Source organism: Zea mays, chromosome 7 (assembly GCF_902167145.1).
Source record: "Zea mays cultivar B73 chromosome 7, Zm-B73-REFERENCE-NAM-5.0, whole genome shotgun sequence".
NCBI classification, from domain to species: Eukaryota; Viridiplantae; Streptophyta; class Magnoliopsida; order Poales; family Poaceae; genus Zea; species Zea mays.
In genome coordinates this window covers 109,413,935-109,439,926 of record NC_050102.1, presented here as the reverse complement: position 1 = coordinate 109,439,926, position 25,992 = coordinate 109,413,935, and the positions used below count along the sequence as shown (strand labels likewise).

Sequence of the window (25,992 nt, the reverse complement as noted above, 5' to 3'; positions counted from 1 at the left end):
TTGAGCTCCGTTCTAGTGAGAACCTCGAGATATTGTCTTGAGCTCAAGTCTTGGTCTTGTGTGTGTGTATTTGCTGTGGATTTGAGTGTGTTGCTTCCCTCCCTTACTGTTGGGGGCCTTCGGCCTCCGAAGGTCCTCAAAAACATGATTTAACAATGTTTTCCAAGAGAAATATGTAAACAGGTACCTTCGAAGTTAGATTGCGGGTATACAAAAGCACGGTTAAAGACGAAGCTTGGCTGGGACGAAAGGCGATCACGACGAAGGATAAGACGATCACGAAGCTATGTACAGAAAAGCTTCGGCATAACGGCAGAAAAAGGGAACCGACCTAAAGATGAAAATCCAAATTAGACCTCGAAGAATTACTATAGGGTTATTGTTAAATGTAATGGGTATTAATGTAATTTTGCATGGGCTGCGACCCGTGCCTATAAATAGGTGAACAGTGTTCCTGTACTGTTCACGCTGATTTTTGGCATTGACTTTTGCGTCACACTTGTACTTTTACCTTCTCACAAGCTGAAGGTACATTTGTAACTTAATATCATTCTTGTTCTTCCGTTATAATAAAATAGAAATGAGTTGTCAATAATACATAACCGTTCATGTTAACTTATATGTTTCAAATGATTCCTTCTTCATTATTATATTTTATGCTGATGAAGGTATGTCCTTCATAACCTTCGTCCAAAAATCATTATATCCTTAGGGAAATAATGCTTCGAAGGGCGAAGGATATTAACGTTTAACATTTTGTGTTGCCTTGTTCTTAATTCCAAGCATTTGAGAACAAGTCCACAACATTGGCGCCCACCTCCGGTGAACTCACTTCCATTTCTTGAGTTTTGAACAACTTCGGCAAGCATCACCTTCGTCATGCCGCCGAAAAAAGCTTCAGCGACAGGGGCTGGTACTTTACAGCCGCTGGATCCCAATCAGGATGTCCTTTCTCTCAGAGAGGCCCGAAGCCATAAGAGAAAGGCTGTTAGTCCAACACCTCCGGAGGATGACCTGGATCAGGAGATCCAAAACCTGGAGATCCTTCAGCAACAGGTGCAACGCAAGAAAGAGAAGATGGCTCGTCTAGCTGATCTTCAGAGACAGATAGACGAAGCTTCCGAAGAGGTCCGTCATCTTGTTCAAGATGATCAAAGCCGAAGGCCTCCACGCAGAGAGCTTCATCAGGAAGGCTTCCACAATGAGGATGACTGGTATGAAGATTTCCATCATGGAAACTTTGCTTTTGATGATGCTTCTCCTCTCTCAACAGAATTGCAGGCTACACCATGGCCCCAGTCCTACAAGCCACCACAGCTCCCCATGTATGACGGTCATACAGACCCCAAGCAATTCCTGATGAGCTACGAAGCAACGATATCTTCATATGGTGGCAATACGGCAGTCATGGCAAAATCTTTTGTCATGGCTATCAGGAGTGTTGCTCAGACTTGGTACTCTTCTCTTCGGCCAGGGACAATCACTTCTTGGCAGAAATTGAAGGATATGCTGGTAACTAGCTTTCAAGGGTTTCAGACGAAGCCAGTCACCGCTCAGGCTCTCTTCCAGTGTACCCAGGACCATGAAGAGTACCTTCAGGCGTATGTCCGAAGGTTTCTGCGCCTGAGGGCACAAGCGCCGACAGTGCCCAATGAAATTGTCATTGAGGCCATGATTAAGGGCCTTCGGCCGAGACCGTCAGCACAGTACTTTGCTAGGAAGCCACCACAAACGTTGGAGAAACTGCTCCAGAAGATGGACGAATACATTCGAGCTGACAATGACTTCCGCCAAAGAAGGGAGGAAGCATTCAGGTTCTCTGAAATGACCAGGGGCTTCGGAGGAAGATTTCACCCGAGGCATGTTAGGTCAATCCATAACTCTGCTCAAACTGATGATCGAGGGAGCCAGCAGCAAAGGCCAAAACACTCTTCACAAGCTTCGGCCCAACAGCAGAGTTCTTTTCGGCCGCCAGCGCCAAGGGGCAGAGGCGCCAGGGGCTTCGGGGGAAGGTTCGGAGACCAGCCAAGAAAAATATATTGCCTATTCTGTGGTGAAGACAAGGGCCATACTACCAGAATGTGCCATGTTACCATCCAGAAGCAGAAGGAAATAGCGGAAGCAGCGGCGCAACAGAGACAACTGAAGCAGGTCATGCATACTGCTTCGTATCACTCACCTTATATTCCAGAGTATGTAGGCAATCACCCTGCAGCTTCTGTTGCTTCGGCGAGTCAATCCCAAGCATCCTGGCAGCAACCTCCACCGCCACCGCCGATCCAGCGAGGACAACAGCCAGAAGGGAGTCAGCACAATCATCTTCAGAGGGATTTCAGAGAGGAATCCGAAGCTCGGACAGTCAACAGCACTGTGCCAAAGTTGAAGCACATTTATTGACAAATATCCTACCTCAACAGCAGTTCTTTTGCATTTTCTACATTCACTATTCCCCTTTTGTCAATAAGAAACAATTACGAAGAGTTTTAATGTCTTTTGTTGAATTTCAATTCCTTGTAATATTTTCGTCTTTTACCATAATAAAGATATGTTTTTTCCATAGGTTTGAGTTGCCGAAGCATACGAACTTATACTGATTTGGAGGACCTTTGAATTATCAAAAATTTGATCTAACGGACACAGTACAAATTGTTCGAAACAGTAAAAAGTCGTTCCTAAGGGAGCGCAGTGTAAGTTTTCTAAACTTACAGCGAAAAATAAACGCGGATTCCGCTGAAATTAAAAGGCGAAGAAGCTCCTAAGGGAGGCTTACAGCGAAAAATAAACGCTGATTGCGCTGAAAGTAAAAGGCGAAGAAGCTCCTAAGGGAGGCTTACAGCGAAAAATAAACGCTGATTCCGCTGAAAGTAAAAGGCGAAGAAGCTCCTAAGGGAGGCTTACAACGAAAAGTCAGCGCTGATATATAAAGTGTGTGTGCTTTATTACAGGGATATGTATCTGCGGCATAAAAATCATTTTGCATAACATAACATCATCACGTCATTTTTTCATAACATAAGCATCATACAACATACTGCATCTGGAACAAGAAGGGGATACAATGTTAATCTTTGGAACATATTTTGGAAAAGAGAAAATCGTGCTAAGGCACAAGACGAATCGAAGTGAAGAGAAGCTTCGGAGGATAGTTCACGAAGCTTGGATGTTTTTATCAGAGAAGTAAACAAATTCTTGTGATATAGAAAAGATTTTCTTCACGAAGCATGAAAAGAAGGGAAGGTGTTTTTTCGCCGAAGGCTCAAAAAATGGTATGTACGCAAAGTTTCATGCATCGTAAAGAATTAAATTATAAATAGACTATATGTTACATTCAAAGTTACAATACATTACACATCTTATGTCCCAAATGTTTCTACAATAACGATTTAATTCTCCTTGAGAAATATCTCTGCAGCTTCGTTCAAAAGTTGGTTGACAACCTTATCCATAATGTCTTCAGCCATTTTTCTAATTTCATTGTCCCACTTCGGGTGGGGGCCCGGAGATGCCTCAGCAGGTTCTGAGGGAAGAAAAGATACAGCTATATTACTATTACAAACCGAGAATAGAGTTTGAAATTAAAAATTACAGCATGATAAAAACCACTAATTAATACCTATGTGCCCTTCGGACTCTGTACTTTTCTCGGCAGCTTCTGCTACTTTCCTAGCATCATGAATGCCTTTTTCACTCTTTTGAATAATTTCTTGCGCCATTTCTCGGCCACTGTTGTCCCATATATCAGTAAAGAATTTTCCGCCAACCATGCTTGCTTTGGCCGAGGGGTCTTTGATGTCTTCGGAGGACAAGGCAGCTTCGGACTGAGCTAAGGATTTTACATGCTCACAACTCATTCTCTCCAAAACAGTAGCAACTCCTCTAGCACCCGAAAAAGCGCAGATGTCCCCGCGGCTATTCAGAATTTCTTCGAAGGCCTCTGCTTCGTGACTGATCCATTCCATTGGACCTTCAGGATTGCCTCTTAAAAAATTCTCTTCACTAGAGAATGCGCCAACGCTGGCGAAGCTAGATTTTATCTTTTTGACGCACTCTATGGATTTAACATAACATTTCCTCTGGGACGCACGAAGCTCTTTAACACTCATCTCTAAATGATTGGCCAGTTGATCACTAAGCTCGCGTTTTGTTTCTTCAAGTATACGCTCTTCTTTAGCGTTAGCTAGCTGTTTCTGAAGATCTTTAATTTCGCGTCTTTGGGCTTCAGCCTGGGCCTTTGAAGCAGCTTCGTCCTTCTTTACCTTGTCTACCAATGTGAGCAGAATTTTATCTTTTTCCAGAGCTTCGTTTCTCAGTCTAATAACTTCTGATCGTAGATTGTTGAACGCAATTTCGTAGCTCTCGTCTTCGGCACTCTTTTGTGCTCTCAATGCATTGCTTAGAATTAAACCCTATATGAAAAAGAGTTTGTATAAGAATAAAAGAATGAGTTACGAATTATAAAATTTTCAAATTCCCATACCTTCAGGCTATTGTACGCAAGACTGTCCGCGAGATCTTCTTTCGTCATAGCACATAAGCCAGCTTCGAGCTTCGGAAACCCCATACTTCTAGACATCTCCCGACAGACGGATAATTCTTTATTGTCCGGGAGGCAGTATAGGAAATCCTCTTCGTCAGTTCCATTGAACACTAGTGCCCCCTTCAGATATTTCAATTCTTAGGCATAGTGATTAGCTTCAAAAACTTCTTCTTCCGATAACTTTTTCCCCGAAGCATGACGTACAATATAATCGTATATTTTGGAAGTTGCTTCGGGGACAGCAGTATCAATTTCTTCGACCAAAGTAGGCTCTGACATTTTCATTTCTTCAGTTGCCCGTGCAATTTTTGCTTCTTCTGCTTCCAAGGGTATTACCTTGGTTGGTTCTGAGGGCCCAGTTCCAGCTTCAGTCTGTTGCTTCGGAGCCTCAACAACGAATACTTCAGCAAGCGCCTCAGAAGTTTCAGCAGTCTTCTTTGGGGTTGTGCTTGGAAGTTTAATTGTTTCCAAAACATCTAGCACATTAACCATTCTTTTTATTTTTGGGGTTGCTGTTTGCCCCTTTTTAATTTTTGCTGCTTTAATTTCTTCTGAAGGACTCGAAATTTCTGATATTTTCACTCCCTCAGTTGATGCTTTTGTTTCTTCCATCTTTTTTGTTGATGGCGCTTCGGCCAGCTCTTTGGCTCCGGGCAACGGAGTTGGTTCCTTAGCTTCGGGGGCTGAAGATGTTCCACTGCCGAATTCAGGCACTGTGGCTAGTTCAATGTAACGTGGCCGGTGTGTGAGAACTTTCACCCTTTTTCTCTTCGGCGTTGGCTCGCTAGGAGCAGCTGAAGCAGTACCTTTCCTTTTCTGCCGTCGCACTGGATAATGATAGTCGGGGTACACGAACCCAATTGCATCAAAAACTCGGTTCACCCTTTTCTTTCTTCGGCCTCCGAAGGCTGCTGACATTGCAGTATCTTCGGCCTTCGAATATGCCCCAAGCAATTCATCACTTACAGTTTCAATGCTCTTTAACCAATCATCATCTGGTTCAACGAATTTGTCTCCATACTTGAATGTATACTTCAGCCTGACTAGCCCACCTTCGTCAGTTTCTTTAACAGTCTCTTTCGGCATTTCCCAATTATCTGCAAGAGGCCATACTCTGAAGGCAATGTGTTCTTGTATCAAATCCCTTGACCCGATAAAAGAGCAGACTACGCCGAAGGCCCGTTGGCATTCTTCGGCTACTTCATCCATTTCTACCTTCGGTTTCCGGAGTCCGAAGCGCTGCCAGATGGGGCGCATAATGATGTCCTTAATATCTTCTCGAACCTTCAAATCATTTTTTACATAGAACCATTCTTTCATCCATTCTCCGGGCCATCTCTTCCGAAAGGTGGGCACGGGACAGCTTGATCCAGAGCGAGCACCGAAGTTATAGCAACCAAAGTTGTTATGATATTGCTCTTTACCCCAGGGTTTCGTTTCATATAACAATTCATGTATATTGCAAAAGCTTTTCGCACTTGGCTCTAGACCCTGACTCTTCACAGCCCAGACGAAGATTCCCATTCTTATTATTGCTTCAGGGGTAAGTTGATGAAGGTAAACCTGATATATTTTCAGAACTTCTACCACGAATATGCTTAAAGGGAATCGTAGCCCGGCTTTTAAAAAGCTTCGGAAGATAACGACTTCATCATCTTCAGGCCTCGGCACAGTTCTTTCTCCGGCATCTGCTCTCACAATGGACATATCTCGAAAGTATCTCCCCTTCATGTTTTCAAGGTGACTTTGCCCAATAGTTGATTTTCCGAAGACTGAATGGCTTGGTCGCCATGGCCGATCTTCGGAATCTTCACCCCCGCTATCTGCATCGTAGCTGTCACTCTCACCAGTATCTTTAGATAAACCTTCTAAAATCTCCCTTGTAATCTTCTCCGTATTCGTCTTCACCATTGACTCAAGAAAACCCAGATGCATCTCTTCAGAAAGGCTCAGCTTCATTTCGGCAACAACCTTCTTCTCCTCAGACATTCCTTCGGAATTTTTGCCTCTCGCTTCCGAAGCTTAAAACTAGGGAGGTAATCAAATATTTGTAGGCAGGAAACTATTTGAGCAGGAAAAACAGATGGCAAGTGAGCGTGCCCAATAAATTGTGGTGAGCCCGTATTTATAAACCTATTATGTCGGAGGCTGGAGGGCCCCATTTGCCAATGACTGTTGCTATTCTAGCAAAAGGAAGGTGTTTTTTCGGACCTTCGGCTTATAGCCTTCGTCCATTTCGCAATCTGAATTTATCGTTCTAACAAATTAATATTGCGAGGGGCTACTGTTGGGGGCCTTCAGCCTCCGAAGGTCCTCAAAAACATGATTTAACAATGTTTTCCAAGAGAAATATGTAAACAGGTACCTTCGAAGTTAGATTGCGGGTATACAAAAGCACGGTTAAAGACGAAGCTTGGCTGGGACGAAAGGCGATCACGACGAAGGATAAGACGATCACGAAGCTATGTACAGAAAAGCTTCGGCATAACGGCAGAAAAAGGGATCCGACCTAAAGATGAAAAGCCAAATTAGACCTCGAAGAATTACTATAGGGTTATTGTTAAATGTAATGGGTATTAATGTAATTTTGCATGGGCTGCGACCCGTGCCTATAAATAGGTGAACAGTGTTCCTGTACTGTTCACGCTGATTTTTGGCATTGACTTTTGCGTCACACTTGTACTTTTACCTTCTCACAAGCTGAAGGTACATTTGTAACTTAATATCATTCTTGTTCTTCCGTTATAATAAAATAGAAATGAGTTGTCAATAATACATAACCGTTCATGTTAACTTATATGTTTCAAATGATTCCTTCTTCATTATTATATTTTATGCTGATGAAGGTATGTCCTTCATAACCTTCGTCCAAAAATCATTATATCCTTAGGGAAATAATGCTTCGAAGGGCGAAGGATATTAACGTTTAACATTTTGTGTTGCCTTGTTCTTAATTCCAAGCATTTGAGAACAAGTCCACAACACTTACTCTTGTGATTCATTGTGATTCTTATTGTAAGGGCGAGAGACTCCAAGTTGTGGAGATTCCTCGCAAACGGGAAAGAGTAAAGTAAAGAAGAACACCGTGGTATTCAAGTTGATCATTGGATCACTTGAGAGGAGTTGAGTGCAACTCTCGTCCGTTGGGACGCCACAACGTGGAGTAGGCAAGTTTTGTACTTGGCCGAACCACGGGATAAATCCTTGTGTCTCTTGTGCTTGTCCTCATTGTGTCTATTGTGCTTCACAAGAGCTCTCCTCTCTACTCACTTGATTTCATTGATCTAACTCTTAATCAAGTTTGTGGTGTTAAGTTTTAAGTTTTACAGGATCACCTATTCACCCCCCCCCTCTAGGTGCTCTCAAGAAGAGCCACCTCAAGAGGAGGACAATGATCAAGGGGGAGATGCCAATGATCAAGACAAGGAAGATGACCAGGGTCCAAGACCGCCACACCCAAGAGTCCACCAAGCGATTCAACGAGATCATCCCGTGAACTCCATCCTCGACGATATTCATAAGGGGGTAACCACTCGATCTTGTGTCGCTCATTTTTGTGAACATTACTCCTTTGTGTCTTCTATTGAGCCATACAGGGTGGAAGACGCATTAAGGGATTCGGATTGGGTGTTGGCAATGCAAGAGGAACTCAACAACTTCACGAGGAATGAGGTATGGCATCTTGTTCCACGTCCTAATCAAAATGTTGTAGGAACCAAGTGGGTCTTTCGCAACAAGCAAGATGAGCATGGTGTGGTGACAAGGAACAAAGCTCGACTTGTGGCCAAGGGATATTCATAAGTCGAAGGTTTGGATTTTGGTGAAACCTATGCACCCGTAGCTAGGATTGAGTCAATACGCATATTACTTGCCTATGCTACTTAACATGGCTTCAAGCTTTATCAAATGGACGTGAAAAGTGCCTTCCTCAATGAACCAATCAAGGAGGAGGTCTATGTTGAGCAACCTCCCGGCTTTGAAGATAGTGAGTACCCTAACCATGTCTATAAACTCACTAAGGCGCTTTATGGGCTCAACCAAGCCCCAAGAGCATGGTATGAATGCCTAAGAGATTTTCTTATCACTAATGGCTTCAAAGTCGGAAAAGCCGATCCTACTCTATTTACTAAAACTATTGCAAATGATTTGTTTGTATGCCAAATTTATGTTGATGATATCATATATGGGTCTACTAACAAATCTACTTGTGAAGAGTTTAGTAGGATTATGATTCAAAAATTCAAGATGTCTATGATGGGGAGTTGAAGTATTTCCTAGGATTTCAAGTGAAGCAACTCCAAGAGGGCACCTTCATCATCCAAACCAAGTACACTCAAGATATACTTACCAAGTTTGGAATGAAGGATGCCAAACCCATCAAGACACCCATGGGAACCAATGGGCATCTCGACCTCGACACGAGAGGTAAATCCGTAGATCAAAAGGTATACCGGTCGATGATAGGATCTCTACTCTATTTATGTGCATCTCAACCGGATATTATGCTTTCTGTATGCATGTATGCAAGATTCTAAGCCGATCCTAAGGAAGTTCACCTTAGGGCCGTAAAGAGAATCTTGAGATATTTAGTTCATACACCTAAGTTTGGTCTTTGGTACCCCAAGAGATCCACCTTTGATTTAATAGGATATTCAGATGCTGATTGGGCAGGGTGTAAAATTGATAGGAAGAGCACATCACGGACTTGTCAGTTCTTGGGAAGATCCCTGGTGTCTTGGGCTTCAAAGAAACAAAACTCAGTAGCTGTTTCTACCGTCGAAGCTGAGTATATTGCCGCAGGCCATTGTTGCGCGCAATTACTTTGGATGAGGCAAACCCTTAGGGACTATGGTTACAAATTAACCAAAGTTCCTCTCCTATGTGATAATGAAAGTGCAATCCGCATGGCGGATAATCCCATTGAGTACAGCCGCACTAAGCACATAGCCATTCAGTATCACTTTTTGAGGGATCACCAACAAAGGGGGATATCGAGATTGCTTTTGTTAGCACCAAAGAACAATTAGCCGATATATTTACCAAACCACTAGATGAGAAAACCTTTACCAAACTTAGGAATGAGCTAAACATTCTTGATTCTAGGAATTTTGATTGATACTTTGCACACATATTTCATCTATGTACCTTTGATCATATCTCTTTCATGTGCTATGACTAATGTGTTTCCAAGTGTATTACATGCTAAGTCATAGATTGAAAGGGAAATGGAGTCTTCGGTGACAACAAGGCTTCCACTCCACTCTATCGGTATTATTTACCCTTCGCCGTCACTCCGCATCGCTCTCCACATTGGTATAATCCTTCACTCATATATTGTTTGCCAAAGGGGGAGAGAATTTAAAAAGGGCTCTAAAAGCCTTCGTTTTTGGCGATCAATGCCAAAGGGGGAGAGAGTATTAGCCCAAAGCAAAAGGACCGCACCACCACGCCAATTTCAAAATTTTTCGAAATAAAGTTATTTTCAATTGGTATCTTTCAAATTAGTATTCCTCTAAGAAATTCTATCTCATTTGGTATCTATATTTTAAGGAAGAGTTTTTTCAAAAATTGGTATCTAAAATAATTGATCTTATTTCAATTTGTAAAACCCTCTTGAACACTAAGAGGAGAATTTCATTAAGAGGGAGTTTTGTTTAGTCAAAAGAAAAACATTTGAAACAGGGGGAGAAAATTTCAAATCTTAAAAATGCTTCTCGAAATCTTACTCATTTACCTTTGACTACTTGCAAAAAGACTTTGAAAAAGAATTTCCAAAAACATTTGCAAAAACAAAATAAGTGGTGCAAGCGTGGTCCAAAATATTAAAAGAAAGAAAGCAATCCATGCATATCTTATGAAAGTTTAAATTGGTTTAATTCCAAGCAACCTTTGCACTTACCTTATGCAAAATAGTTCAATTGTGCGCTTATGTATTTGCTTTGGTTTGTGTTGGCATCAATCACCAAAAGGGGGGAGATTGAAAGGGAAATAGGGTCAAACATTTTCCTAAATGATTTTGGTGGTTGAATTGCCCAACACAAATAATTGGACTAACTAGTTTGCTCTAGATTATAAGTTCTACAGGTGCCAAAGGTTCAACACAAACCAATAAAAAGTCCAAGATAGGGTTCAAAAAGAAAGGAGCAAAAGAAACCGAAGGCTGCCCTGGTCTAGCGCACCGGACTGTCCGGTGCGCCACCGGACAATGTCCGATGCACCAGGGTGGATCAACTCGAACTCGCCACCTTCGGGTTTCTGGAAAAGCCACTCCGCTATAATTCACCGGACTGTCCGGTGTGCCAGTCCGGTGTGCCATGCGGAGCAACGACTACAACGCCAACGGTCGTCTGCAAAAGGTGAACAGTGCGCTACAGTGCGCGCACAGTTCGCACAGAAGTTAGAGCAGGCTCCAGAAGGCGCACCGGACAGTGAACAGTACCTGTCCGGTGCGGCACCGGACTGTCCGGTGGCCCAATCTGTCAGAGCTCCAACGGTCGAACCCTAACGGTTGGGTGACGTGGCTGGCGCACCGGACTGTCCGGTGCGCCCATCGACAGACAGCCTCCCCAACGACCATTTTGGTGGGTGGGGCTATAAATACCCCCAACCACCACCACTTCAAGGATCCAAGTTTTCAGCCATTGCATTCAATACAAGAGCTCTAGACTTCACTCCAAGACACAAAACAAAAGATCAAATCCTCTCCAAGTCCCAATCTCATTCCAAAGACTTAGTGGCTTGTGAGAGAGAGACATTTGTGTTCATTTGAGTTCTTGTCGCTTGGATCACTTTTCTTCTTCCTCCATTCTTGTTCTCAAGCAACTTGTAATCAAGCAAGAGACACCAAGTTGTGGTGGTCCTTGTAAGGGGTCTAAGTGACCCATTGATTAAGGAGAAAAGCTCACTCGGTCTAGGTGACCGTTTGAGAGAAGGAAAGGGTTGAAAGAGACCCGGTCTTTGTGACCACCTCAACAGGGAGTTGGTTTGCAAGAACCGAACCTCGGTAAAATAAATCACTGTGTCATCCACTTTCATTTGCTTGTGATTTGTTTTCGCCCTCTCTTTCGGACTCGATTATATTTCTAACGCTAACCCGGCTTGTAGTTGTGCTTAAAGTTTATAAAATTCAGATTGCCTATTCACCCCCCTCTAGGCGACTTTCAGTGGTGCACCCCTCTCCATCTATCATGATGATGCTGGGGATCTCTACGAGCCGAAGGTTGCCCATACCCTAGACGAGGGCGTCGATGGGCGAGGAGGAGTCAGCGAGGCGGAGTTCGTCGGTTGCGGTGGCAAGGAAGTCGAGAGAGCCGAAGGTGATGCGGCTCCTTAGCGCAAAAGTCTCGCCACTGGTGAAAGCAAATGACTGAGCCATTGGAGTGAAAACGTCGCTTGGCACTCTAATAGTCCCCCTACCTGGCACACAAATTGTTGTGGTTTTGGAAATCAGGGACAAAGTAGAATTTGTGTTTAGCAGGGGAGGCTAGCGCAAACACACTTCGAATGGTGAATCGCGTGACTCGAGCGGGTTTATACTGGTTCTGGCAGGTGCCCTACATCTAGTGTAGTGTTGATCTTAGTATTACTCTTAGTGGTGTGTTACAAAGGGTTCACGTGAGAGTGAGAGGGCGAGGGAGAGAAGATCTACTACTGAGTCCTCCTAGCTCTGTTGCATACCCTGGTTGTTGTTGAGCTGCCCCTTTTATAGTTCAACGGGGAGGTCCATTACAAGGAGATTGGCCGTCTAAAATAGGGTGGGATCTATTATCTAGAGGAGTTCTTCTAACGTCGTTCCTCTGATGTTGTCTTCTGACACACGCGTAAGCGCACACCGGTATGGCGGGTTGCTCCACCATGTCTCGATCGTGGGCTACTGTAGAGACTTCGATGTTGAAGCTCTCTATAGTGGAACTTAGCTGGTCCCACGTCGTAGAGTTGGGGGACGTTAACGGTCGTACTTGATGATGTCTCGTCCCGTTGATGGAGACTCTCTATCACTCACCCAACGTGTTGTAGTGTCAGTCTATGCGGTATTTGGTGGTGATGTGTCTTATCATGGCTGACGTAGGTCAACAACGTCCGCCTCGTTTTTACGCTAAGCAGGTACAGGCGTGCGCCTACCAGGCGTGTGACGAGGGTCGTGGAACTGGGGTCCGCGTATGTACTGGCCCCCGTTATGGGTCTTCATGTCTCCGCCTCGCCGAGTTGTTTGGCAGGAGTTGGTCAGGTCGTCCACCTCACAGTGTTACTCAGCGGGAGTTCATTGGATCGTCTGCCTCCCAGAGATGCTCGACGGGAGTTGGTTGAGTCATCCGCCTCGCAGAGATGTTTGGCGGGAGTGGGTCGGATCGTCCGTCTCGTAGAGCTACTCGGCGGGAGTTGGTCGAATCGTTTACCTCACAGAGTTGCTCGACATGGGTTGGTCGGTGGTTTTTTATCCAGTTGGACCGCCACAAGTAATGGGTCTACTTTGGGTCCCTGTTATTAGGACTCGTCACTTGCTCTCTCTCACACACACACACACACACACTCTTGCTTATAACTATTTGTAACACTCCATGCAATCCCGGACCGACAATATTCACTCATGGCAGCTCTCTAGGATCATATATCGTCCCCACAGACCAAAACGGGTCTTTTGTGCGTACTTTGTCCTCACTCATGCGCGCCCGAGAAAACTTCTCGGTCGATCACTTATCCCAAATTACTTCAAGCCAATCATGCTTAACTTGGAGGTTCATTCGAGATAGATTTCCGAAAAAGAAGATTCACCTTGTTGATATGAGTACTCTATTAATTCTATTAAGCCTTGGGCCAGTATATCACCATCAAGGGCTAGGATATCACACTATTAGATTCCAAAACTAAATAACAGAACAATCATTTGTAGTTAAAGTTTTATAAGTTTGACTCAAACCTTTTCTAAAACGATCTAGGCCTTATTTGTTATCAAAGTTTTTGGATATTATGGTTTTAAAATACCTCGGTCAACACTTGAGTGTGACAACAATACTATGTTTTAGAAAACTTTGGTCTAGACTGCAGTATTAATACTTAAAAAAGTAGTGTAATTTTGGTTATACTGATGTATTCTAAACAGTGTTTTATAAAATTCAACCAAACAATGTATTATATTGAAACTATAAATAAATCTTACTACCGAAGAGACCCTTAGTCGTTACTGTGCTACTATCCAGCCTGACAAAAGTTGTTAGTGTTGCCACAATGCCACTACCCAACACAACACAAGCAATGCAAAAAAAATGTTTTGCTTATTTTTTCTCGCGACGTGCTCGGCCAAGACCGCCACCTGAGCCGGCTGGCCGCTGCTGTCCGCGCGGACCTTGCCGTCGGCTGTACCCCCGTCCCCCGATACCGCACCAGCCACGCCGCCAGAGCCCAGAGCCTGCGCGAACTCGCTGCCGACCGCTGCCCGCGTGACCTTGTCGGAGCTCCACGCGGGCCCCGCCCAGCTCCGCCGCGGCTGCGCATGCTCGGCCAGCTCACCGACAGTGCCGGTGCTGCTCCGCCCTGCCGCGCGGAACTCGCCACGCGCATCCCAGGCTACCGCACGTACGTCTCTAGCCGCGCTGGCCGGCCCCGACGCAGGTTGCGCACCGGCGAGCTCGCATTGCGTCTGGCCCGTGCTCGTGTTGGCCCCGCGCGTGCACGCCTCCGGCCACTTCGGCCCTTCCTTCCCGTGCTCGCCGCCGCACGCCCTGCTCCCTGGACCCTGGTAGTCTGGTAGCCGACTGGATTCGACCGTTGTTCCATCAAAGAAAGGGATGATGATTCACATGGTGAAGCCGCAATAGTTCTCCTGTCTACTCCTATCCAACTGCTCACGCCGTCACTTGCTGACTTGCAGCTCTACTCCTATCCACCCCAGCTGCGAAAGCTGCAGCAACTACTCCGACCGACAAGACGAGTGGTGGCAAAGTTTCCCAAATCCCAGACAACTATACAACGAGCAGTTCCAAGTTCAGAATCTTTCCGAGCAACCAACGGTTCCATTCCACTGCCATGAACCCATGCAACAGTTTTGAGTGCAGCAGCTCTCATATACCTCTTCAAACTCTAGTCTAAAACAGTTTTGATATGTAGTGTGTGTTTAAAGTTATAAATTTCAGATTCCGCCTATTCACCCCCTCTATGCGACTTTTATTGAGCCACCCCTTTTATAGTTCAACGGGGAGGTCCATTGCAAGGAGATTGCCCGTCTAAAATAGGGTGGGATCTGTTATCCACATGAGTGGGATCTGTTATCCACATGAGTTCTTCTAACGTCGTTCCTCTGACGTTGTCTTCTGACACACGCGTAAGCGCACACCGGTATGGCGGGTTGCTCCACCATGTCTCGATCGTACCTGATGATGTCTCGTTCCGTTGATGGAGACTCTATCACTCCCCCTGTGTGTCGTAGTGTCAGTCTAGGCGGTATTTGGTGGCGATGTGTCTTATCGTGGCTGACGTAGGTCAACAATGTCCGCCTCGTTTTTACGCTAAGCGGGTACAGGCGTGCGCCTACCAGGCGTGTGATGAGGGTCGTGGAACTAGGGCCCACATATGTACTGGCCCCCGTTGTAGGTCTTCATGTCTTCGCCTCGCCGAGTTGCTCGGCAGGAGTTAGTTGGATCGTCCACCTCACAGTGTTACTCAGCGAGAGTTCACCGGATCGTCTGGCTCCCAGAGTTACTCGACGGGAGTTGGTTGAGTCATCCGCCTCGCAGAGTTGCTTGGTGGAAGTGGGTCGGATCGTCCGTCTCGTAGAGCTACTCGGCGAGAGTTGGTCGGATCATCTGCCTCACAGAGTTGCTCGACATGGGTTGGTCGGTGGTTTTTTATCCAGTTGGACCGCCACAAGTAATGGTTCTACTTCGGGTCCCTGTTCTTGGGACTCACCACTTGCTCTCTCTCTCTCACTCTCTTGCTTATAACTATTTGTAACACTCCGTCCAATCCCGGACCGGCAATAATCACTCATGGGAGCTCTCTAGGATCATATATCGTCTCCACAAACCAACACGAGTCTTTTGTGCGTACTTTATCCTCACTCATGCGCACCCGAGAAAACTTTCCGGTCGGTCACCCATCCCAAATTACTTCAAGCCAAGCACGTTTAACTGGACGTTCATTCGAGATAGACTTCCGAAAAAGAAGATTCACTTTGTTGATATGAGTACTCTGTTAATTCTATTAAGCATTGGGCCATGATATTATCATCCCAGGGGCTAGGATATCACACTATTAGATTCCAAAACTAAATAACAGACCATTCATTTGCAGTTAAAATTTTATAAGTTTGACTCAAATATTTTCTAAAACGATCTAGGCCTTGTTTGTTATCAAAGTTTTTGGATATTATGGTTTTAAAATACCTTGGTCAACACTTGTGTGTGACAACAATACTATGTTTTGGAAAACTTTGGTCTAGACTGCAGTATTAATACTTAAAAAATAGTGTAAATTTGGTTATACCGATGTATTCTAAACAATGTTTTATAAAATTTAACCAAACAGTGTATTATATTGGAACTATAAATAAATCTTGCTACCAAACAGACCCTTAGGGCCTGTTTGGCACAGCTCCAGCTCCTGATTCTAGGCGAGGATCTGAAGGAACCGTGCCAAACAAGTGTTTTGTGAACTGATTCTCACGTGGAGCAGGAAGGATTGGGAGTCGTTTTTGTATAGAAATGTGGGAGCTGAAAAAACCTGCTCCACCCTCCCTCAAAACAGCTCCTCAACCAACCAAATATGAACCTTCCCTCAATATTTGCCCAAAATTACCCGCAATTGCCATTAAAGAAACAACGACACCCCACGGCGCCCAACCTGCACAGCGCCCGACCCTCCCGCGACCTCCTACCTCCTACCCGCAATTGCCATTAAACAAGAATCAGTTTACTTGTCAAACGGTTTTAAAAATGATTCTGATTCCTCAGGAGAATTAGAAGGATCAGCTCTTTAGAAAGATCAGGATCTAGAGCTAAAGAATCAGGAATTGGAGTTGTGCCAAACGGGCCCTTAGTCGTTATTGTGGCTACTACTAAACCTGACACAAGTTACAGAATAAACTCAGTGCATGGTTAGTGTTGCCACAATGCCACTACCCAACACAACACAAGCAATGCAAAAAAATGTTTTGCTTCTTTTTTCTCGCGACGTGCTCGGCCAAGACCGCCACCTGAGCCGGCTGTCTGCGCGGACCTTGCCGTCGCCCGTCGGCCGTCCCCCCGAGACCGCACCAGCCACGCCGCGCATGCTCGGCCAGCTCACCGACAGTGCCGGTGCTGCTCCGCCCTGCCGCGCGGAATTTGCCACGCGCATCCCGGGCTCCCGCACGTACGTCTCTAGCCGCTCTGGCCGGCCCCGACGCAGGTTGCACTGGCGAGCTCGCATTGCGTCTGGTAGCCGACTGGATTCGACCGTTGTTCTATCAAAGAATGGGATGATGATTTCACATGGTGAAGCCGCAATAGTTCTCCTGTCTACTCCTATCCAACTGCTCACGCCGTCACTTGCTGACTTGCAGCTCTACTCCTATCCATCCCAGCTGCGAAAGCTGCAGCAACTACTCCGACCGACAAGACGAGTGGTGGCAAAGTTTCCCAAATCCCAGACAACTATACAACGAGCAGTTCCAAGTTCAGAATCTTTCCGAGCAACCAACGGTTCCATGCATTCCACTGCCATGAACCCATGCAACAGTTTTGAGTGCAGCAGCTCTCTTATATATCTCTTCAAACTCTAGTCTAAAACAGTACTGTCTAAAGGTACAAGGGTTGGCTGGTCACAACCTGACGACTGCATCCTGCCTGCGCTCGGTTCTGTTGTGCATCACCTCATACTATTTCTCGGACCTGCCTACAGTTTCAAAAGCTCACTTCAGTACCTGAATTCTAATAATGGATTAGAATCTCATCCGAGCGTGTTTGGCACGGTTTCTACAAAGGAGCTGTGCCAAATACTCTAGGCTTTTTTTTACTCTAGTATTAACATTAATCCACATGTGTTGAGATGGATTGAAGTGTAAATTAGTTTAAGTTACACTCCAATCCATCCGATTACATGTGGATTATGGTTAATACTAGATTACACAAACTAGGCCTTAAGAGGATGTAGGGAAGATAATTTAACCCGTAAACTCGAAAACTAGCAGGTATCTGATCCAACCGACACGAGTAAAGAATTTGACATGTGGATACAACCCACACGAAATTTCACGGGTGTGGATGCAGGTTTCTATTTCAACTGATGTGTGACATGTATTTGACCAAAATTTGACCCATTCTTTATTTTATGCAAAAAAAATGATTAAGATACAATAGTAATTATTTCAAATAAATAACTTAGATAATGATTCATGAAATGAAATGTTTTGTTGTTGCTCAACATTTGAAGACTTAAAATCCGTAGATATAACTCCATTACTATTGGTACTTAATTGCTTATCCGAATTATTATTCAAAAGTGTACATAGTAAAAACCGGCGGGTGACTCAAAACTCGACTGATTCGAGTGTGGGTTTGAAATTACACGCGCATAGGTACGATGACAGGCAGGTTTAGGTAAACTTCACACCATCACAGGCGTGTTTTTTAATCCACCTTATCTGAACCCAATCCATTGCCATCTCTAAGAGGATGAGCTTTTTCGAGAAGCCGAGCCAGAAAAGTAGCTCAAGTGCTTTTATCTCCTCAAGGAGTACTTGACAAGGAGCCTTGCCAAACGGAATCCAAATGCTTTAAAGTCCAAATCCAACCATGACGATCCAATAATAGAAAATATAATATCCAACAGCAGAGATAAACAGAGTAATCAAGCCTACCAATGCATTCTGGCCAGTTTCGTATCTCTGTCAAAAACACGGCCCAGATATGGGTACCGATGCCACATTTGTCTCTGCACCGTCACCAGACAGGGAGAAAAACTGTTTACATCAGATGAAAAAAAGACCCAAAAGGGAAGCCTATGTCACAAGCCCACAACAACGCCAGTATTCCAATCTCAAGAGGCCAGTACAAGCAAAAAATTTCTAAAACTCAAATCCAGAGATCAGTCATCGTAATTTCCCTCTCAAAAGATCCAACAGTTCCAGTTACAAGATTGAAACAGATTCATTTCAGGAAAGTGGATCCCAGAAACAAGAAAATGTAAGCAACTAGTGAGGTAAGTAGCTCTAGAGACCATGAAGGTGGGATGATGAATGTTGGGACCAGTGGAACCAGTAGAGAACCAATGATCCAACCGCCAACAAGTATTCCAAACCTAGAAGAACAAGACAGTGAGTAAACATGCTGTTGTTGATGGCAAATTAAGGTCTTGATGGAAGAAAGTTTCAGTACCCAGTGGTTGATGCCCTTAGAAGGTTCTTCATCTTTTCGTTGAGGAAATATATGCATGAGAATAGCGATATCGCGAGCTGCACATGCAAACCATTTCAGTTCAGTGACGCCCAAGATCAACAGTAAACCAGATCTAGATTTATCAGGTCTTGTATTTTCATAGTATATTTAGATAGTACATGCCAACATTTTTTATTGTCGAAATGATCAAATGGAAGTGATAAAACCATCAGATCACGAAGCCATGGAAATGCTAGACATCAGCATGAACAAACATATGCACAGGGAGCAATTTCGTTTAGGAAGATTTTCGTTAGCGGACACCGCTCTTTGATGGAATTGGCTGTTCAACACTGCTATTTCGTGTTTGCGGAATATCATTATAAAAACTTGTTATTTTGCTCCTGGACACCACACACGTTATTTTATTAATTTTCTCGAAAATGAGGGAAGAAAAGGTGGTGAAATGTCGCTTTTGCCCACTTCTTCAAGCTCTGGCTCTCTTCTAATGCTTACCACACACATCTAGTAGGTGATGTGCAACCCCATCTGTGCCAACTGCGGCAGCACGGCCATGCTCAGGGAGGTGTCGCCGGATGAGTAGCACCTTTGCACAGAGAACGCAAGGCCCAAGAACAAGCTGGACCATCCATGCTGCAGGCTGCAGCCCCTCCACATGTGTTCGCTGGTCATGCGCCTGCCCGTGGGCATCAGTGGCATTAATGGTGCGATGCACAGGGTGGCCGATGGCATCAACCACATCGTCCTGCTCGAGCGGGGCCTCGCCACAACGGAGGACCTCATGAAAAGGGTGCCCATCGCACGGCGGCAGCGGCAATGCTCGGTTGCACGTGGACCGGCTGCATGAGTGTGTGGGAGGGTTGTCCAGCGCGGCAGCGGCAGCGACACCCAACTGCACGGGGATCGGTCAAGCGACGCAAGTGTGCAGCCAGGGGTGCCCAGCATGACGGCAGCTGCCAGCTGCACGATGACCGGCCACGCGAGCGCGGGGATCGGCATCGGTCACTCGGTATTGAGGAAGAGATCCGGTTGAGAAGCAAGGGAACAAGAGGTTGAAGAGGGCAAAAGCGACATTTTGCCACCTCTTCCTTCAGGTCCAAGAAAAATAATAAAATAATGTGTGCAGTGTCCATGAGCAAAATTACCGGTTTTTGTAATGGTACTTGGCAAACCAACGAAATAGCGGTGTTAAACAGTCAATTCCATCAAAGAACAGTGTCCGCCAACAAAATTTCCCCTTTATTTAGCATTAAGTTGGTCAATGACAAGTTAGTTAAACCTAAAGGATATTGTAGAAGTTACAAACTACATAGATCAGCTTACTAGATTGAACAGACATGGAGATAAAACATGTCATCAAACAAGGAAAACAGACCTCAGAATCTCAGGATAAATCAAAACGCATACCTGAAACGCAGGTCCATTCTCTGCAGAAGTTGCTATGCTCCATCCAGCAATGAAAGCAAAGAAAAACAATCTTCTGGAGATAATATCCATCGATGGCACCTCAAAGCAACCAAGAAGTGCTTTGACCCATGAAGGGGATTCCTCTACTCTCTTCTTTAACTTGGTTTTCAAGTTAATTTTTGTCTTCTTCCGCTGCTGGTAGCTCTTCATAATTATCTTCTCATAAGCACCTTCAATAGCTTCTTCACTCGGTTCATGCCCAGCATACTGTTGAATAAGGAAATTCCTCGCACCTCGGATCTCTTCTTCAGATGCGTCACGATCAACACCAAGAAGCTTGTAGGGATCTCGTATTCGGTATCTAGGGAACACCGGAACATGCTCTGTTGATAACAAATAGAGGGATGGATATGACCTCATGTAAACCAATAGTTTGTACAGAAATAACCCAACAAAGCAACAAATTGTGCGGTCAACCAAGATAGAATCTGAGACTTACAAAAAACAGGCCATTGCAAACAAATAAATTCACACCTATAATGTTGTCACATTAATTGATTGAGGTTTTTAATTTCTATATACATTCGATTTTTAAGTTTCAGGACTAGTCTGTAGCAGCCCCAGCCAGGTTAGTGTTGGTAAAAAAACACGATTTCTAGGTCCACAGAGACCCCACGATTTACGTAGAGCAGCACCATGCATTTATACAAGAGAGAAAACACATTCAAACAGAACTTTTGATCTGAAGGTACATAATGTCAATTTTCTTACTCATAATACGCTTTCGCTAAATACAGGGATCTCCTTCAATCTGTTTATCTCCCTAAATACAGGGATCTCCTGAATACATTCTGTATCTCCAGTATGCCCCACCCTCCCCAAATTTCCTCATCACGATCACATTGAACAATGTACATTGCAGGATTGGCTACCTACTAAAACTAAAAACACATTATCAGTTTGGTAACTGAAGGCCAGTGCACGATCCCACATACTATTCCTTACTTCATGCATCGGCAACCCAAAAGACACATACGTTACCCTACCAAGATTTTATACTCCAAAAGCAACTCAGAAAGACTTCGAAGGAATTAAGGCTATGGATTTAACGTCTAAAGACACATACGTTACCCTGCCAAATTTACACTCCAAAAGCAACTCAAACAGGCTTCGAAGGAATTAAGGCTGTAAATTCAGCGCCTCTTACCGTAGCTGAACTCGTGGTCAGCTTCGGCGCCAGCGCCGGCGCCGGCGCCGATGGAGAGGCTAATGGAGCACCGCGGCCCCCGCAGCCGCAGAGGGAGCGCGATAACGCCCTCACGCACCACCGCCGCATCCGCTCCCCAGCTGCCAATGCTGAATCGAACAAAACCACATCACCTTCAGAGCACGCCACAAACAGGGAATAACACGAGGATTGGGGGGGGGGGGGGGGGGGGGGGGGGGGGGGGGGGGGTAAGAGGAGGGTTTAAGGCAGTCGCGCGCACCGGCGAAGCCGCGGGAGTGGGCGGGCGAGGAAGGAGGCGGCAGTCGCCTGCATCTCCAGCACCTGCGGCGGGGAGAGGGAGGCAGGGAGCGGCGAGGTCGTCTTGCCGCGACGCGGGGAAGGGAGGGAGGAGAAGATTGGATAGGGAGCGACGCGGAGACGGAGACAGGAACCAGGACGAGGAGGCAGGTTGGTGGTCGTGAGGCCGGCCTGTCAGCTTCTCTCTGGGCTTCTTGTGGGCTGGGCTGTGTTGGGTTTACGCTCAGGAACGAGCTGTGTTCTATCTTTTTCTCTTTTCCTCATAATAAATTACAAACCTATAGCATAAACCTTTTATTAGCCTAGTAGTTATAAGAGTCTCATTAGCATCTGAGATCCTAGGTTCAAGTCGGACGTATATAGTGATTTGGTCAATTTTATCTTAAAGATTCATCGGTGCAGTGTTTAAAGATTATATCAACCGAATGAGATTTTTAATTTCTATGTACATTTGTTACCTTAAAGATTGATAGGGAGCAACGAAGGCGGTCCGCGATCGGCGAGCGACCCACGGGAGGAAATCGGCCATCGGCACTGCTTCTGTAGACCAAGCCGCGTACATAGCAGCTCCTTTTTGGGCCAGTATCTTGAGGCAGGGCCGGACAACTCGATCACCCACAGCCGCAGATGAAACATGGTGCGTCGCCAGGGGCGAATCCAGCTTCACTTTTACCATGGTGCACCCCTTAAAAATATACACATGATCTTAAAAATATATGGTCAAAAAAATTTGCTAGTGGAAAATTTTAGTTTACCCTATCAGTGCACCAGGCAAAGTGAATGTGGCGTCGCCCATGTGCGTCGTTGGCCCTCATGATTCTGTTTGTTTGTTGTGATATTGATGTGTTCGTGTGCGCTCGATGTTGATGATCTAAGGCTCTAAGTGAATGGATCCTCCCAATCATTATACTACTATTCTGTTGATTATTGAAAGTCGCCTAGAGAGGGTGAATAAGCAAAACCTATAAATTATAAACTTTGAACGCAAACTTTATCCGGGGTTAGGACTAGAAAGAGTAATAATAAATTCGGAGTGCGAAAGAGAGTTCTTCTTGCTATGAGTTGCTCAATCAATACAGATAACTTTAGGAGCTAACTCAAAGGATTGTGATCAAGAGAATTTTTAGAGAGAGGGGAGAAGAAGAATCAAATCATAAGTGAATGATCAACACAAATGAACACAACGATTTGTTTCCCGAGGTTCGGTTCCAATGAACCTACTCCCCGTTGAGGAGGCTACGAAGCCCGGGTCTTTATCAACCCTTTCCCTCTCTCAATCGATCACGGGTTGAGTGCTTCTTAATCTCAAGGATCACAAAGCCCCCGCAAGTACCACCACACACTTAGGTGTCTCTTGCTAGCTTTACAAGTCACGAGAGAGTTTAGAAGGAGATGAAGAAAGCATGATTAAAAGCCAAGCAACAAGAGCAACAAATCTCTACTACTTATTAAGGCGGTAAGGGGTAGGCTGTCATTCCGTGTTCTGTCATTCCCATTCCCGCACTGTCTTTCTCATTACCCCCTCCACGCAAAGTACATTCTCATTCCCCCAAAGTCCATTCTCATTCCCCCTTCCCGCAAATCCCATTCCCATTCTCACGTGCATCCCACGCCTAGCTAAAATTAAATTAAAAAAACACAAATGTGGCTCCAATGAGATGAAGAAAGCATGATTAAAAGCCAAGCAACAAGAGCAACAAATCTCTACTACTTATTAAGGCGGTAAGGGGTAGACTGTCATTCCGTGTTCTGCCATTCCCATTCCCGCACTGTCTTTCTCATTACCCCCTCCACGTAAAGTCCATTCTCATTCCCCCAAAGTCCATTCTCATTCCCCCCTTCCCGCAAATCCCATTCCCATTCTCACGTGCATCCCACGCCTAGCTAAAATTAAATTAAAAAAACACAAATGTGGCTCCAATGAGATGAAGAAAGCATGATTAAAAGCCAAGCAACAAGAGCAACAAATCTCTACTACTTATTAAGGCGGTAAGGGGTAGACTGTCATTCCGTGTTCTGCCATTCCCATTCCCGCACTGTCTTTCTCATTACCCCCTCCACGTAAAGTCCATTCTCATTCCCCCAAAGTCCATTCTCATTCCCCCCTTCCCGCAAATCCCATTCCCATTCTCACGTGCATCCCACGCCTAGCTAAAATTAAATTAAAAAAACACAAATGTGGCTCCAATGGGATTCAAACCTGCGACCTCTCAAGCAAATATGCTCATAGCTACCACTACACCACATGTGTGTTTATGTCAATATTTGTTACATTAAAAATATATACTGCATCTCTCCCAAAGCCCACCTGCTACCTTTGCACAATGTGTAGTAGTAGATAATTATCAACGAGATTCCTGAATTATATTTTTGGATGGAGGGAGTAGTATTTAAAAAAGAGCCTTGCATGCAATTTCTTTTGTTTGAATAATGTTTTCAACTTAATTCTTTTTTATATGTGTGACATTTATTCTCCGTAATATTTTTCCATGGCTCTGACTTGTGAGTCATTTTCATAAACCAACGCCAAAGATGAATCCATGTTTTTTACTTGGAAACCCCGAACAAACACCACTGGCAGGAGGCGCTCGCGTTGGCGTCGCTCATCGACGATGAAAAGAAGCTTGACGACTGCCAATTCGACCTCTGGAAGCAGTACTACGTGACCGCATGCGTCGCTGTGTTCGGCAAGCTCCGGCGCAGCCGCCACTTGGACGTGGTCCAGAGCGGCTGCACCGCGCTGTCCATCTTCAAATAAGGGGACCTCATGGTCGTCGCCAACGCCGGCGACTCTCGGGTTGTTCTGGGCACCGCATCTGACAACGGCGCTGTCACACTGTCCAGCTCATCATCCACCTGAAGCTCAACCTCCCACGTAAGTCACTACTGACCGGCCATGAATTCTTGTGCGCTGGGACGACGGTCGTTGCTGACATTGTGTGAGTGTCCTTGAACAAGATTTATGTAGAGGAGTAGCACATCCGGTGGTGCAACGACTAGGTGTACTATCTCGCTGATGAGCCCGGGGTGCACTTCGTTTGGCAGCCCAGCCAAGAGTCATCGGTACTCGCCATGTCGTGCGCGTTCGACGACTACTATATCAAGGACTATGGCGTCATCGTGGCACCAGAGGTGACGCAGAGGAGGACCGACAACAATGACCACTCGCTATCGTCGGGGTAGCTTTTGTGCCGCCCTGCCTTTAATTCTCTTCGCAAACACATACACTTGTTTTTTTGTTTAAGCAAGCATGTATGGTGGTGCATACCTGATGACTGACAATGTACGAGGGAACTTCTACCGGCAGGTGTGACACGTGCTCTTCAATGATGAGACCATGCAAATCGTGGCATATATCAAAGTCTGCATGATACTGATGGTTGCAATGGAGTAGTGAAACAGCTAAATTAAAATAACAAAATTTATGTATGGCTAGGATTACAAATGGATTATGAAATATTTTTTATAACAATATAAGACACATTTTGTATATAAGTTATTATGTTATTATATGTTCCCGTTGCAACGCACGGGTACTCACCTAGTGAAACATGAATCGCACTCTCTCAAGCCACTAATCACTAATGATCACTTGTCTTAATTGTGGCACTTGAGGAGTTTGGAAGCTTTGAATGTGTCTTGGAATGGATTGCTAGCTCTTGTATTGAATGTGTAGAGTGAAATGCTAGGATGTTTTGAATGGAGGTGGTTGGGTTTGTATATATAGCCACCAACCACTTCCTAGCCGTTGCTCCTTTTCTGCCGACCGCGGACAATCCGCGTCTCTGGTCCGAACGGTGCGCCCCTGTACATCAACGACTGAAATCGCAATAGTAACGGCTGTATGAACGGCTACATGTGCATTTAATGTGTCGTCAGATGTCAGATAAAGCAGTCGTGGACGGTCCGACCGTGCACCCCAGATGATCCGCGAGGACGCTAAAAATGCATTTTACCGAACCCGTCACCTTCGGGGTTTTCTGGTTTTTCAACGACTGGACGGTCCGCGCCTGAGGCTGGACGGTCTGAGCTTGGCTTCGGATGGTGCTCGCTTCTCCTTCAGATAGTCCGTAGTGTTAACTCGTGTTTTTGCAGTGTTCCTATTCGAGGCTCACCCTAGTGTCGCGGACGGTCCGCCGCAAGGGCCCGGACGG

At 45.2% G+C, this 25,992-nt stretch overlaps 1 protein-coding gene across 1 annotated transcript; it reads right to left on the bottom strand.

Moving 5' to 3' along the window:
• Positions 1-18,283: 18,283 nt before the first annotated feature.
• On the bottom strand, positions 18,284-21,972 carry LOC100276143 (Protein CHAPERONE-LIKE PROTEIN OF POR1 chloroplastic). Its single transcript, NM_001150000.2, has 5 exons — positions 21,801-21,972; positions 21,521-21,669; positions 20,314-20,696; positions 18,886-18,962; positions 18,284-18,808 (listed from the first exon to the last, which is right to left on the bottom strand). The coding sequence occupies exons 1-5, from the start codon at positions 21,851-21,853 to the stop codon at positions 18,658-18,660; spliced, it is 813 nt and encodes a 270-aa protein (NP_001143472.1). The 5' UTR covers positions 21,854-21,972; the 3' UTR covers positions 18,284-18,657.
• Between the last annotated feature and the right edge of the window lie 4,020 nt (positions 21,973-25,992).